General features: G+C 29.6%; 1 protein-coding gene across 2 annotated transcripts; it reads left to right on the forward strand.

Moving 5' to 3' along the window:
• The first annotated feature begins 9,538 nt into the window (after window positions 1-9,538).
• LOC145334335 (phenoloxidase-activating factor 2-like) lies at window positions 9,539-15,851 on the forward strand. Of its 2 annotated transcripts, XM_080179765.1 has the most exons (30): window positions 9,540-9,740; window positions 9,852-9,885; window positions 10,025-10,081; window positions 10,267-10,323; window positions 10,429-10,484; window positions 10,662-10,697; window positions 10,792-10,828; window positions 10,940-11,010; window positions 11,090-11,146; window positions 11,291-11,374; window positions 11,447-11,466; window positions 11,582-11,627; window positions 11,747-11,774; window positions 11,899-11,957; window positions 12,059-12,084; window positions 12,245-12,306; window positions 12,381-12,427; window positions 12,489-12,546; window positions 12,650-12,732; window positions 12,887-12,952; window positions 13,206-13,277; window positions 13,361-13,421; window positions 13,777-13,839; window positions 13,956-14,015; window positions 14,210-14,255; window positions 14,373-14,599; window positions 15,222-15,239; window positions 15,365-15,406; window positions 15,525-15,600; window positions 15,723-15,851. In XM_080179765.1, the coding sequence occupies exons 1-26, from the start codon at window positions 9,667-9,669 to the stop codon at window positions 14,411-14,413; spliced, it is 1,401 nt and encodes a 466-aa protein (XP_080035891.1). In that variant the 5' UTR covers window positions 9,540-9,666; the 3' UTR covers window positions 14,414-14,599; window positions 15,222-15,239; window positions 15,365-15,406; window positions 15,525-15,600; window positions 15,723-15,851. The 2 variants fall into 2 exon arrangements, with proteins under 2 accessions (XP_080035892.1, XP_080035891.1); XM_080179766.1 differs by lacking the exon at window positions 14,210-14,255 and having other exon boundaries at window positions 9,539-9,740.
• Window positions 15,852-15,881: the final 30 nt, after the last annotated feature.

Genomic DNA, 15,881 nt, shown 5'->3' on the forward strand with positions numbered 1-15,881 from the left:
TACTAGTAAAATTAAAATCCATAAACCAAATTTATTTTTAAAACATTCTAAAAAACATTAACACACTCTTGCAGTAATTACAGTTGTGAAATGTGTAATCATAGGGTTGGTATCCTGCAACCCTAAATAGAACCTGAATATCTGGCTATACATTTGTACCAACCATCACCCACAGAATAAATTTAGAGTAAACAAGACTACTGAAGTTTCTAGTGAACTTGAATAGTCTTTATGGTTGGATTAAATGTTAGCTCACCATAACAAACTAATTTTGATAATAAAGTGCATGATTATACAGATACATGTCCTTCAGATAGTCAACCTTTTGATTGAATGATTTTTGTCCTGAAATCCTAACTGTGCAGTGTTACGATTTGTTTCTGTTTTTGATCAATTCATTTTTATATCTAACTATAAATGTTGCGCAGCTTACATAGCACCAGTAGGAACCATTTTTAATATCTTTAGTTAAGATGCAGTGCTAGAACTTACACCTACCCTTCACAATTTGGTTGCACGTTTAGATTTAAAATGATTTTAATATCTTTACAGTCAATAACGTAACCATAAAAGATTGATTAAAAGTAACTACAAGCAAAGATTTTTAAATAAAGGACAATGGATTTAGGATATACATGGATATATTGACAGGGTAAATTTGTCATCAATCTACTTGCTAATATCGACCTCATTTTAATCTTCCTGGACACAGTGTTGCCAACATGAAAGTATCTGTTATAGAAAATTGCAGGCAGGAGTCAGCCATGTACAGAAAATGTCGAGAATCCTTCTTCATCAATAAATTTGAAACAAAGCACCTGGGGCTGAACAGAAAAATTTAAAATTATTGTTATTGTTATATATTTTTGTTAATGAAAGTAAATTTTGCTAATACATGTTGTTTTTTCTTGTAACATAATTTATACCTATTTGACTTGCAAATTGCAATATTTTTTTTAAAAATGCTAACCCAACCAAAATTTTGAATATTTTCTTCCTTGTTGTTGTATAAATTCTTACCACTGTTGAAAAGTTTGACCGCCAATTTTCATCTGCTAACCCTTCCCCCCCCCCCCTTCCATTACAATAAATAATTCAGTTGTACATAAACTCTCAAACAATTAGGTACACCATATTTCAAAGTAAAAAGATTTGGATTTTATTTTGTTTTTAAAAATCCTTTTTTTCAAAGTTCTTAATATTTTTAACTTGTTTTTTGTTAAACTTTTATTAATTTTAACTAGTATGAAGCTTGTTGTTTTCTTAAGAATTTTTGCAAATATGGTTATTATTTTATAGAATTGAGAAGGCTTGAATAAAGCGAAATATATTTTCTACAAAGAAGTGTGTTCTTCCATGTGTAGTTAGCTCTAGCCGCGCGTTTTTTGAGATTTATAGGACAGTTTGTTAATCCAGTAGGAGTTGGGGGGATGAAGTAAATGGGTGGAAATTGAGTAGAAGAAACCGTTATTCTAGCTATTTATGATTCTGGAGCAGCATCCAAGTAATAATCCTTATATAAAAGTAACAGGATTTATCTTTCTGTCTGTTTATGTGCACTAGACCTTTTCATGAAAATACACTTTATCGAATTTCAGTCTTCTGCTAACCTAAAAAGTTACTTTAGGAGCCTAGAAATACATGTACAAAATTTCAGCTCTCCATATTTACTGGCGACCTAGCGCCAGGCATGTAAAATATCAACAGATAACGGTAGCACGGTGGTTTTAACAATATCTCAGCAATGTGCAGGTTTTAAGCTCTTCTGCATATTTCAATTTAAACACATAAGTACAAAGATATATTATCCCAAAAATCTTTTGTCAAAGTCTACTCTACACCTAGCGCCAGTCAGTTTTCTAAAATCATGCATTTTATACCTGTGAAAATAGAAATCGTCAGCGCTAGGTGTAGAGTAGACTTTGACAAAAGATTTTTGGGATATTATATCTTTGGCCTTATGTGTTTAATTTGAAATATGCAGAACAACTAAATTCATCTTCCAAGCCATTCTCTGAGCATTTAATTTTTTTTTGTTAAATAACGGGATTTCAAAACTGCCCTTTGAAAAGGCCTAAAAAATATCTTTTTTGTCACTTTTTTCACTGCTTATAATTACAACTTATTAAGATATTATGCTCAGTTAAAAAAAATCGGCGCCTCCAGCACCAAAACCGGCAAAAAATGGCAGTTAAACTTCTGTGCCCCTGCTTGCCCCCCTCTTCGGCCAACAGTAGTTATCTCAAGAAGTAAAAGAGATATCAACACACAGAAAGAAAACTTTTTTAACATAACCGAACAGATTGTAATGTAATGTTTACAGATTTCTTTTTGGGACTTTCCTTTTAGGGGCTTGTGGAGCAAAAGACCCCCCAAAACACTAAAAATATGAGTTCTGAGCTTATTTTTAAAGATATCAACCTGATTTTTTTTGTAAACTTTTTTAACATAACCAAACTCAGTAACATTTACAGATTTCATTTTGGGACTTTCCTTCTAGGGGCTTGTTTGTCAAAAGACCCCCAAAATTAAAAATATGAGTTCTGGACTTATTTTAAAGATATCAACCTAATTTTTTTTGAGAAAACTTTTCCACATAACCAAACTCAGCAACCTATACAGATTTCATTTTGGGACTTTCCTTCCAGGGGCTAGTGGAGCAAAAGACACTCAAAACACAAAAATATGAGTTCTGAACTTATTTTTAAAGATATCAACCTGATTTTTTTAAAAGAAAACTTTTTAAATAAAACTGAACTCAGTAATATTTAAACATTTCATTTTGGGACTTTCCTTTCAGGGGCTTGTGGAGCAAAAGACCCCCCAAAACACAAAAAATATGAGTTCTGAGCTGATATTTAAAGATATCAACCCGATTTTTTAAAGAAATTTTTTTTAACATAACCAAACTCAGTGATGTTTACAGATTTCATTTTTGGACTATTTCAAAGGGGCTGGTTGGGCAAAATACCCCCAAAACTAAAAATATGAGTTTTAAGCTTATTTTTAAAGATATCAACCTAATTTTTTTTTGAGAAAACTTTTTTCACATAACAGAACTTAGTAACCTTTGCAGATTTCATTTTGGGACTTTTCTTCTAGAGGCTAGTGGAGCTAAAGACCCCCCAAAACACAAAAAATATGAGTTCTGAGCTTATATTTAAAAATATCAACCTGATTTTATTAAAGAAAACTTTTTGAACATAACCGAACTCAGTAATGTTTAAAGATTGTTGTGGAGCAAAAGACCCCCCCATATTTTAGTGTTTTGATGAAATCTGTAAACATTACTTAGTTTTGTTATGTTAAAAAAGTTTTCTTTAAAAAAATCAGGTTGATATTTTTAAATATAAGCTCAGAACTCATATTTTTATGTTTAGTGGGGTCTTTTCCTCCACAAGTCTTTCAAAGGAAAGTCCAAAAATGAAATGTGCAATGGTTACTTAGTTCAGTTTTATTTTAAAAGTTTTCTTTTAAAAAAATCAGGTTGATATCTTTAAAAATAAGCTCAGAACTCATATTTTTGTGTTTTGGGTGTCTTTTGCTCCACTAGCCCCTGGAAGGAAAGTCCCAAAATGAAATCTGTAGAGGTTGCTGAGTTTGGTTATGTGAAAAAGTTTTCTAAACAAAAATTAGGTTGATATCTTAAAAAATAAATCCAGAACGCATATTTTTTGTTTTGGGGGTCTTTTGCCAAACAAGCCCTTAGAAGGAAAGTCCCAAAATGAAATCTGTAAATGTTACTGAGTTTGGTACGGCTTGGAAGATGAATTTAGGTGTTCTGCATATTTCAATTTAAACATATAAGGCAAAAGATATAATATCCCAAAAATCTTTTGTCAAAGTCTACTTTACACCTAGCGCTGGCGATTTCTATTTTCACAGGTATAAAATGCATGATTTTAGAAAACTGACTGGCGCTAGGTGTAGAGTAGACTTTGACAAAAGATTTTTGGGATAATATACCTTTGTCCTTATGTGTTTAAATTGAAATATACAGAAGAGCTTAAAACCTGCACATTGCTGAGATATTGTTAAAACCGCCGTGCTACCGTTATCTGTTGATATTTTACATGCCTGGCGCTAGGTCGCCAGTAGAGATAGAGAGCTGAAATTTTGTACATGTATTTCTAGGCTCCTAAAGTAACTTTTTAGGTTAGCAGAAGACTGAAATTCGAAAAAGTGTATTTTCATGAAAAGGTCTAATGTGTACCAAAGGATCTCGCTTACCCCTAAACCTATATTGTTCTCCTTAACAGGATAGCTTTTATAAGTCCTGGGAAGGTTCATAACTATTTTGAGAGAGGTTACCACCACCCGTCTAAAAGAAATCGCCCCCCTCCCACATAAAAACTTCTTAATACTGAAATAATAGATGGAGGGAGGTGGCATGGTCAACTCCCTTCCCCGTTCCTCTTAAGTGCTCTAGAGGCTTCTAGGGGGGGGGGGGGGGGGTATCTACTAATATCTATAATACAAAGAAGATGTCCGTCCGTCTGTCTGTCCGTCTGAAGCTCAAGATCTCAGTAATCGCTGAACCAATGGGGCTCTACTCTTCAGGAAATATACCTACTGGTCCTGTGATGGTTTTAAGCTATTTTCTAGAGGGTGGGACACCCCCAACGCCCCAAAAAACTAAAAAACCCAACTCCTCCCAAAAAATTAATTTACATATTTTGTAAAATCTTAGTAACTGCTGAACAAATTGGGCTCTAATCTTCTGGGACATACCTACTGGTCCTCTGCATTTTTTTTAAATTAAAAAAATCAGTAATTGTGGTGGGGGAACCCCACTGCCCCAATGAACTCCCACTTTCCACAAAAAAAAAATTCACAAAAAAATTGGGGTTTTTGTAATTTTTAAAAGACAATTTCACTGCATTTCCGCTTAAAATACAGACGATGACATTGTATTTCGAATATATTTTATTATATTATAAGCTACTTTGTATATCATACGCAATAATCGCACGCTGTTTGGATTGGTAACTGAATGTAACTGATTGATTTAAATGCAGACAACATAAGGAAAAAAACATATATTTTCTTCCTTTGAAAACCCACCCCAATTTCTGTGATGTTAAAATTGTCGCAAAAATAGGTATTGTATGCTACGCTGATAATAACACACAAAACAACGTCAATAAGAGGAGGGGGTTGGACTTTCCTACGCGTCTTGGAGTGAAGCCCCAAGATTCTAGGGGCGAAGCCGCTCGTATACCATAAGCCAACAAATCCATTTATTTTGTATGCTATTGCTTTCATCTAGAAAATCAGGATTACTTTTATGTGTCTGTCTGGTTTCATTCAGGGAATTATTACGAAAAAAAAATTACAAAGGAGAAAGTTAAAATTATGCAATATTTTATATTTTGTGTCCTTCTAGTGTAAAATTTGTTTTAATTTTAAGAAATGTTGAGGAATGGACAAAATGAGTAATAGAGCAGATGTTCAGTTGCCATAACAAAGAAAAGATAAAATATGCAAACTAATCAAAGAAACCTTTAGAAGTAAGTGTTATTACTTTTGATGCATTGCATAACCGATCAACAAGTGGACAATGTTTAGACTAGGTAGGCATAAGTCAAAGGAATCTTCACCAAAAATTGCAGCTGTCAATCTTTAATAGCAGCCGAGAAAATTACATATTCCCCATAGCGTTATGAACTTTATGATGGACAGAGAGACAAAGTAAATTCTAGAGTAAATTTGCTACTTAAAAGTACGTGAAGTGTATTCAACTAGATTGTCAACCTTTTTAAAAACTGTTTTCTTTTCCCTGATAGGCTGATCCTATAATTGGTTGCTTACATAAGTTTTTATTGTACTAGTTTATTGCGTTGTATTGTAAATAACCAGTAGATTGCAGTTAATCTTTTTGCTTCTTAGATACAAGACTATCTAAGCTTGAAATCATTAAACATGTTTTACTAACTTTATGGTTTTAATTTGATAATAATTTCACATCTAACCATAGATAAGTTCCCTACCATCCATATGGTACTGGGGTATATAAAATGAACAGACAAAACAATTTTTGGCAAACTTAAAGCTGTAGAAACATAGTTGAAACTGTGTTTACTAGATGTATCTACATGATAAAATGTCACTGTGGGCTACAATTGAATCAAGACAAAAGTAAGTGCCGAGCCCTGGGACCTATGTAGGGTGAAAATAGACATAAATCCTTGATGATTCCAGGTGGAGACAAAATATTTCAGCGGGGTCTTTTGGTTTTTTTTCAATTTTAAGTTCTGAAAAAAAATTTAAAAAAATATGAAAATCTTCAATAAAAAACAAACAAAAAATATTTTTTAATATTTTTTTTTATTTAAAGATACAAACAATTTATATAAATACTATAAGCTTTAAAAAAATCACAATTTTTAAATTTAGACTTTCAATATAAAGATTTGTAGAAAAAACCTAACAACAAATTCTAACATATTTCTGATCAACATAGCAATAAAACGTCTTTTGCAAAATCTTTATCATCAAAAATAAATAGCACTTACTAAAGACTTTTTTTCATTTAAACTTATACTTTTCACATTAATTAACTTTAAAGATTGATTTTTTTTTAAAGAAAGGTTGCGTGATTTTTTTATTCATAATTAATTGCCTAATTTTGAGATTCAGATAAAAAACCTTACTGCTTTATATCATGGGATACTCTACTAGCAGCGGCTACGCCTCTAGAGGCATATAGGGGCCCTTAGGTTGGGGGGGGGAAGACGAACCCCTCTTACAATTACAGTTTTTTTTTAATGAAAAAGTTTAAAACATTTATTTTGGAGAGTTAATTCTCTTGGGATAGTGATGGTACCCTTCCCCAAAATAGTAATAAACCTTACCAGGACATATAAGAAGCTACCATGTAAAGGAGAACCATATTGGTTCAGTGGTTAGTGAGATCCCTTGGTGCACAAAGACTCACATAGAACCTGTTACTTTATTATAAAGATACATATATACACAGAAACTCTACAATCAGAGTATGTCTGTTTGTTCATCCGTCTATATTTATTTGTTACTAGCGGCTACGCCCCTAGAGGCCTTTAGGGGCACTTGAGAGGGGAAGAAGTGGTTGAATTCTACAACTAGATTTTTATTTTAGACTTTAAAAGAAAAAGTTATTTTTTGTGTGTGAAATGGGGTCCTTTTTTAGGGGGTGATTTCTCCTAGGATGGTGGAGGTACCCTCCCAAAAAAAGTTATAAACCTTCCAAGAACCAATGAGAAGTTACATAGAAAAAAAAGAACCATTGGTCATTGTTAATTACTATTCAGGGATCTAAAGGGATAAGACAATGACCGCTAAATTGATTTACATTCCCAAATATGATACATGGATAACCCTTCTGTATGTTTCAGTTAATGGTTGAAACGTTGGGCACTTGATTTAATAATCCAACCAACAACGCAACAGGTTCCCTAAGTAGTTAAGCCAACGAATAACAAATTGCTATATTAAACTATGGGAACTAGTCTAATAAACAGCCCATTGTCCCATCTCGCTCTGATTAATATATTTTTGTATCGGTATGTTACATTTGCTATTTTCTTTATTTGTATTCTTTTAAACTTGAGAGCTTCACTAATTATGGATGTTGTCTTTTTCTCTTGTTAAATCCAATTACCTAATTCTGGATATTCTTTGAGGTTGATAATTACAATTATATTTTATTAAATGGAAAAAGAATAATTTAATCATAATTCAAGATAAAAATTATTTTATCACTAGCGGTTTTGCCCATAGAGGCATCTAGGGGCCCTTGATAAGTGGGGGGAAGTTGACTCCTCCCCTATCTTCAGTTATAGTATGTAAAGGAAAAGTTTTTTTTTTAAAGTTGGGTAGGAACTCATTTTTTTCTAGACTAAAAAATTCTCAGGACCATGAAAAGCTGGAACCAAGAAGAACTATATCAGTTAAGCGGTTACAAAGAATCTTCGGACCCGACAGACACCCTCACACACACACACACACACACACACACACACACACACACACAAACAGACAGACACAGAAACTGTTACTTTTATATAAGGATTAATAGATACTAAACTACTCCTTAATATGTTGATCCTATTATCAGTCTAAAAGATAGGTCAATAAAGAGGAACCAAATTGGTCCAGCGGTTAGCAAGAACTTTAGGCACAGACAGAAAAACCACACGGACATCCTATTTTTTTTATACAGGGATATAACTTTTAAACGATAGGAAAATTTTTTTTTTCCAGATGATAGTTCTATCCCTGCTTTAAAGCACTATTTATGATACAAAATAGATTGATGTCTGTTTGTACATCTTTCTGATGCTTAAGAACTGACATGGTTCTTTTTTTACTCTACTATGTAGCTTCTCATTGGTCCTTGGAAGGTTTATAACTTTTTTTGAGAAAGAGAAGAGAAATCGCCCCTTAAAAAAGGACCACAACACACAAAAAATAACTTTTTCTAAAATAAAAATCTAGTTGTAGAATTCAACCCCTTCCTTCTCTCTTAAGTGCCCCTAAAGGCCTCTAGGGGCGTATCCGCTAGTAACAAATAAATATAGACGGATGAACAAACAGACATACTCTGATTGTAGAGTTTCTGTGTATATATGTATCTTTATAATAAAGTAACAGGTTCTATGTGAGTCTTTGTGCACCAAGGGATCTCACTAACCACTGAACCAATATGGTTCTCCTTTACATGGTAGCTTCTTATATGTCCTGGTAAGGTTTATTACTATTTTGGGGAAGGGTACCATCACTATCCCAAGAGAATTAACTCTCCAAAATAAATGTTTTAAACTTTTTCATTAAAAAAAACTGAAATTGTAAGGGGGGTTCGTCTTCCCCCCCAACCTAAGGGCCCCTATATGCCTCTAGAGGCGTAGCCGCTGCTAGTAGAGTATCCCATGATATAAAGCAGTAAGGTTTTTTATCTGAATCTCAAAATTAGGCAATTAATTATGAATAAAAAAATCACGCAACCTTTCTTTTAAAAAAAATCAATCTTTAAAGTTAATTAATGTGAAAAGTATAAGTTTAAATGGAAAAAAGTCTTTAGTAAGTGCTATTTATTTTTGATGATAAAGATTTTGCAAAAGACGTTTTATTGCTATGTTGATCAGAAATATGTTAGAATTTGTTGTTAGGTTTTTTCTACAAATCTTTATATTGAAAGTCTAAATTTAAAAATTGTGATTTTTTTAAAGCTTATAGTATTTATATAAATTGTTTGTATCTTTAAATAAAAAAAAATATTAAAAATTATTTTTTGTTTGTTTTTTATTGAAGATTTTCATATTTTTTTTAATTTTTTTTCAGAACTTAAAATTGAAAAAAAACTAAAAGACCCCGCTGAAATATTTTGTCTCCACCTGGAATCATCAAGGATTTATGTCTATTTTCACCCTACATAGGTCCCAGGGCTCGGCACTTACTTTTGTCTTGATTCAATTCTAGCCCACAGTGATGTATATTCAACTTTAGCATTGTTAAATACATATAATTATCCATATAACAATTAAAACGTAACAAAAAATACTAATTGAAATATAACACAAAACTAAGGAATCATAAAGTTAAAAAGTTCTATGTAAATCCCTATTCTATTTTAAAAATTAATTATTACTCAGAAATGTTGATATTTATTGCTATAGTTTTTCTTGCTACATGCAAAATTGTTTTAAATTTGAACTTAGAATTACAGGAAACAAAATGAGATTAGGTATATTACTGTCTGTAAGGTACAAGTATATACTTATAGTGTATCAGCAAGTAAACTTACCAAAGAAATTTACATTTAGAACATTAAATACCTAATCATTATTATATATCAATTAATAAAGTTTATTTAGTACTTGGATTTTGCCCTTACTAGCCCAACAAAAGGTAAATTTACCATCATAAATTGATATAAAATAATATTTTTACTATAAAAGCAAATAAAAAGTTTAAAACTCACTTTTATTGTTCTATATTAAAATTAATGGGTGACCACAGTTTTATTATCCCTGAGTTCTATTTGTAGTGTGGCATTTTAGAAATTGTTGAAACCTCAGGAAGTTGTATTATCAACTGTGGACAGGTATTCATATTTGAAATAAATAAGTTATTTAAAAAAACATCGGATTACAAATACCAATTTGATGTTTTAAGGTTAGATTTTGTATTTGTTTATATTGGACTAATAAACTTTGCAATAAAATAACATCATTATATTATGGTTACCTTGCATAAATAACTAATTGTATTAACTTTTTTTTATTTTAGGGCAAACAGTTTGATATACAGTTAGACAAGTGTGTTGAAATAGAATCTGGTTTTCAGGTAAGTATATTTTTTGTTAGATCAAAAAGAATTAATTAGATTAAACAAGTTTTAAAAATCCTATTTTAAGTGTTTTGTTTTATAAAGAACAATCAAACTTTTTAGGGATCTATTACATGTGAAAACGGAGAAGAAAAAGTTTTTGAAAATGGAGAATATAGGTTCTTTTTTCTTATTATTTCAATTACACTAAAGTGAGTGTAAATCTGTATTAAATATTAAATCTTAACCTATTTCTAAAAATTAGTAAATATTGAAAATTATACAAAGGAACACATTTTTTGTTGTTTGAGGGATTCTGTCAAACTAAGCATTAATAATATTTGTTTTGAGTTTAGATGTATCAGCAAAATTAATGGATGTTGTATAGCAAAGTAATCATTATACTTTACATTTAATTCTAATTTGAAAAAAATATTTTTACATCATATACTTGTAAAAAATTTTAAGCGTAATTATTTTTTTCAGTGCAGACGATTTTGATGTAAGATTGTTAGATGCCAAGGTAATATATTTATTCATTTTATGTAAGGTAAAAATGACTTTATCAATTTAAAAGAATGTTTGACTAATTTATTTAGCACTTATTGAATTAATAATTTTGGCTTTTTATAAGGACTGTTCCTGCAATAAAAAATGTGAAGATCTTGGAGATGAATATAAGTGTGTAGAGAAATATCAGTGCAGGTATGAAACAATAAAACAATAAAAATGAAAAATAATTTAGAATTCTTCTTTTCTAAATCTATTTCCTATTATTTATTAGTGATGGTAAAGTAAACTATCTTGGAGCTCGTTCTTTAGATAGTAGTGGTTGCTCTAGGTAATGTACTTTCTTCTAATTATTACTTTAAGAAGTAGAAGAATTTGCTCTAATCTACATAAATTATCACTTGATAATTACATGTTATTAGGTTTACATTTTTATTGTCACTTTTATAGAATAATAGCCATATCATTATTACAGCAATGCTGGAAATATAGATTTAGCCGATAAAACTTGTCCTGGTCATCTTACCTGCTGCAAGAAACCAAAAAGTCAAGCAGAAGTGTAAGTTTACATAAAAAATAAAACTTGTCAAATATGAAGTTCTTTATAATTAATTTTTTCTTTCTAATTTAGAAGAAAATGCCAAGAGCCAGGTCAAAAGTTTGTTAATCTCTTTAAAAGTCAATCCTGGACATGAGTTTATTTAGTGTAATTATAGTTTTCTAAAAAAATACAATTAGTATAGCTTTTTAAAAATATTTTCTATAGGGAACAACTTTAATGAATGTGGTAGGATTGCTAATACTGGAACAAGGTAAGAATGAGTTATTTTTCAAATTATTTATCACACTTCATCAACAATCATTGAAAATTTAATTCTTTTTGTTTTTTAAAACTGGAAATGATTACAATTTATTGATTTCTATTTCTTAGATTTATCAGCAGTAACAAACCTGGACAAGTAAGATAAAATTTGTATTACAAATGTGCAGCTTGAAATACATAACAAGCTTGAAGCTGTGCTTTTTTAAACAACAATTGTGAAATTTTTTAGTTGTTATGCAATTTAAAGCTAATATTTTCAGGAAATTGAAGATTATGCAGCACAAGTTGGTGAATTTCCTCATATGTGTCTTTTTTATAGGTTAAATTTTATGTAATGTTTAAACATCATGGGAAACTTTTTTTTACAGAAAAACATCTTTCAAATAACAAAAAACACATAAATATTTTGAATTATTACAGCAAAGAAGAATCTCCTGTTTATAGAGGTAATATTTGCTCTTTTATTTTACAATGTAAAAAAATCTTTCCAAAATATATATGTAGTTGGAGTGTATTAATATGATAACCTTCCAATATAAATAAGTTGTTAAATATATCAAAAGAGGAATGATACAAATGTATTAATGATTCAATTTTAAATGTTAGGTCCAGCATCTTTGATTGGAAAAAAGTTTTTACTAACATCAGCACATAAATTGTACTATATGGTAAGTTTTGTTACTGAAAGTTTAAAAATTAAATAAGAGTGAATCATCAAAGTTTTCTTAATTAACTTGTTTAGAAAACAAACAAAATACATGACATAAGAAAGGATGACCTTGTTGCAAGGTAAGTAAAGTAATAAAAATCAAAATTATAATTTTAATGTGTATTAAATATTGATTATCAGATGTGGAGTTTTAAGTGTTAATATTGGACAAAGGGAACTAAATCTCCCTACACCTCAGGTATGTGAAGATATGTAAATTAGAGAGATTATACATTTAAAAAAATCTTAAATACAATGTAAGAGAAAATGATAATGAAATTAAAACATTGTTTTTTTTTCAGGACCAAACAGTGGCAACAATCTTATTGCACCCTGAATATGATCCCTTCTATTTAACACACAATATTGCTATACTTGTTGTTAAGTAAGAAATTTTATATAATCTTTTAAACTAAAATAGTGTTAAATTTAAAACTTAAACATAACCATTTATTTCTTGAAGTAAAGAAAGTGTTTATGTTTTAATTAGATTTAAAAATAGAAAAACTTTAAATTTAGAACTTCTTTTATATTTTTAGGAAACCCTTTAACTTTATGAACCATATGAGCCCAGTTTGCTTGCCTAAACCAAAGGACCAAACTAGGTATGTATATATATTGTATAAATTTAGGTATGGATTAACATGGAATTTACATAAAATTAGCTATAGGGGAAAAAAAGGTTGGAAGAAAAATATTATGCTTGCGAATTGTATATATATAATGATATAAGATATACCATTGACATATTATGTGCAAAAATATGCTTTAAAAATTTGATTTAAAATCTGTATAATCTATATTTTCTTTGTTAGTTAACCTTAAATTTAATATACTAGTAATGGATCGAAATTTTAGATCACAAGAGTGTTACTTTTCTGGGTGGGGATCTAAGGAGTATTATGGCTCAGAATATAATGATCTCCTAAAGTAAGTTAAGTAATTATAATGTAAGAATTAAGAATTAAACTTAACAACGTTGAACAATTCTAAAACTTGAATGTACTATTTAGAAAAATCAAGTTGCCAGTAGTAGACAGTGACAGTTGTCAAATCACTATACAAAATTTACCAAGGAAATTATTTTAAGAAATAGAATAAAATGTTTTAGCAAAGAGGGTAATATGATTTTCTCAGCTAAGTAAGAAATCTTTACTAAAAAGTATTCAGTAAACAACTTACTCTGTCTGTCAGTTACTTAGATAAGCTACAAAATATATATATATTCCATTCCTCTTTTTGTGACCAATGAAAGGTTTTATAGATAGATCCTTGTTTTTTTTTTTAAATTTCACAATTTAATAATTCATTGTAACTTTAGCACTGATTTCAGTGTATATTATTTTCTCTAGTTAAATATTTTATAAATTCTTCGTAAACAACATATGTACAATTACATGTTAGTGAATTATCTTAATAATTTAAAAACAGGTTTAAGAATGGCAAAACATTTGTAGTGTATGATCATTGGATTTGTGCTGGAGGGAACGGGGTAAGCACTGCTCTGTCTGTTGACATTTTTTTAGCAAGTATAAAAACAAACTGAAAAATATTTTCTTTTACTAATTTATGTTGAAATTAATTGCTTGTAATTTACATTACATGCAGGTTGCAAATATATGTAAAGAAGATGGTGGTTCTCCATATGTCTGTAAAGTTAATGGTAAAGTAAGTGAAACAAGCTAATCTATGAGGTCTTTTTTTTTGTTTGTGCCTAGTACAGTCAGTCACACACTTTAGGTCTTTTAAGAACTGTAACAAAATATCAAACAAACTTTCTATTTGAATACTTGAGAGTTGGTAAGTAAATTTGAATATTTTAAATGTGTTATCTTATTTCTAATTATTACCATTTTTATCAGTGGGTGCAATATGGAACAGTTGCCTTTGGATTTAATTGCAATCAGAGTTAGTTTTTATTCTTTGTTATATTTTAAAATGCATAATTTTTCTCAAGTAGAAATTAGAAATTGTCTAGAAATATAATTGTTGCAAATTAATTTGATAATTGTAAATACTTTTCAGCTGGTACTCCATCAATAAGCAGGAACACAAACAAAATATAATTTTAGATTTTGATTTTGCATTCAATTTAGAATATGAAACCTTTTCTTCAATTAATGAATTTGGCTATATAAACCAAACATTTAAAAATGATTTGTTTTTGAAAATATTATGTTGTTGTGTTTTGTTTAAAGTAATGTTGCAAAAGAAATGTGCTGGATTGACTATGTTATGTCCTGCCCAGACAGGTATAATAAATTGTTAATGGCTTAAATGAATTAGGTTACAGGAATTCTGCAGGATATACACCACTTTAGCTTCTGAAAGACTTTCTCATTTAAAACCTCCAGCTACAATAGCATAAAAGTTATAGGCAATTTTAAATGACATTTTAATGGAATTGAAAACCTAATTCTAATCCTAATATACATGTAAAGTTTTTTTCTGGAGTAAATTATCACAAAAATTGTTAGTCCTATTAGATTTAGACTATTTTCCTGACCTTCCTCGCCCTCCCCTAAAGCTAGAATAAAGCAACTACTACTATAAGGAATTTTAATATAAAATTTTACCAACCTGAAGCAAAATCATAGGAATATTTTGGCATAAAGATAAATATTCCCCCTAAAATAACAATTTAAAATATCTATAGTTTTTTTTGTTATTGAAGCTGGAGGATTCAAATTAGGGGTATTGGGTCTACTTGTTGCAATCTTTCAGCCTAAAGGCTTCTTTTAAATGGTAAATGATTAATAAAAAATGTCTGAAGAAATTATTAGTTGCATATGTAAATGATATTTTTAATTTAGTCTGAGCTTCATTTGTTCATATCTAAATTCAATTTGTATAACTTTCCTTTTTTTGTTTTAGTTGTTACAATTTGGCAAGGCATTGAATGATAAAAAGCTCTAAAAATTTTTTATTTGTCTATTCATAACAATTTCTTTTACAATATTTAAACTTTTTATTTCTCAAAAACTTGCAAAAAAGCTATCATTTCTATTTGGTTACAGTGTAGACGATTTTGACATTAGGAATTTATCACCAAATTGTAGGTAAGCAAATTGGAATAAATTTAATATATTTAAGAAAAATCAATAGATATATGTATTAATTTTTTCTTGTGGGAATGGCTCAATCAAACACACAACCTTTGTTCTTGTGTATATTTAGAGTGCCAAGTGTCAACAATATACAAAATGGAGATTGTGATACATGGACAAATGAAAATAAAAATCTAACCAACAGGGTATGATAGAAACTTTTCATTAGATAATTATGCTTCCTTTTAAAATTTGTTTTCTTAAATGTTTTATGCATTTGAATTTATTCTAATATTTTGAAATGGATTTTAAAAAGTAATGTTTTTAGTGCACTGTAGAGTATGTCTGAGAATAATCATGGTAAACAGTTTTGAAGAATAAATTGTTAATTGTGTACATATTGTAATTTTTCTTATAAAATGTAGTAGAAAAAAGGAAATATATTATCAAAAGTAAATTTGAATTGTTTTAATCACATTTTTGCTTG

The sequence above is a fragment of the Acartia tonsa genome, chromosome 12 (assembly GCF_053477335.1).
Source record: "Acartia tonsa isolate MP-2025a chromosome 12, ASM5347733v1, whole genome shotgun sequence".
NCBI classification, from domain to species: Eukaryota; Metazoa; Arthropoda; class Copepoda; order Calanoida; family Acartiidae; genus Acartia; species Acartia tonsa.

Bases quoted from the DNA above. Each gene is read 5' to 3' on its own strand.
- LOC145334335 (XM_080179765.1), top strand. From the start codon at position 9,667: ATGCAAAATTGTTTTAAATTTGAACTTAGAATTACAGGAAACAAAATG. The intron at 9,741-9,851 runs GTACAAGTATAT...AAGTTTATTTAG, and splicing joins GGTATATTACTGTCTGTAAG to TACTTGGATTTTGCCCTTAC. The intron at 13,422-13,776 runs AGGAAATTATTT...TAATTTAAAAAC, and splicing joins TCACTATACAAAATTTACCA to AGGTTTAAGAATGGCAAAAC.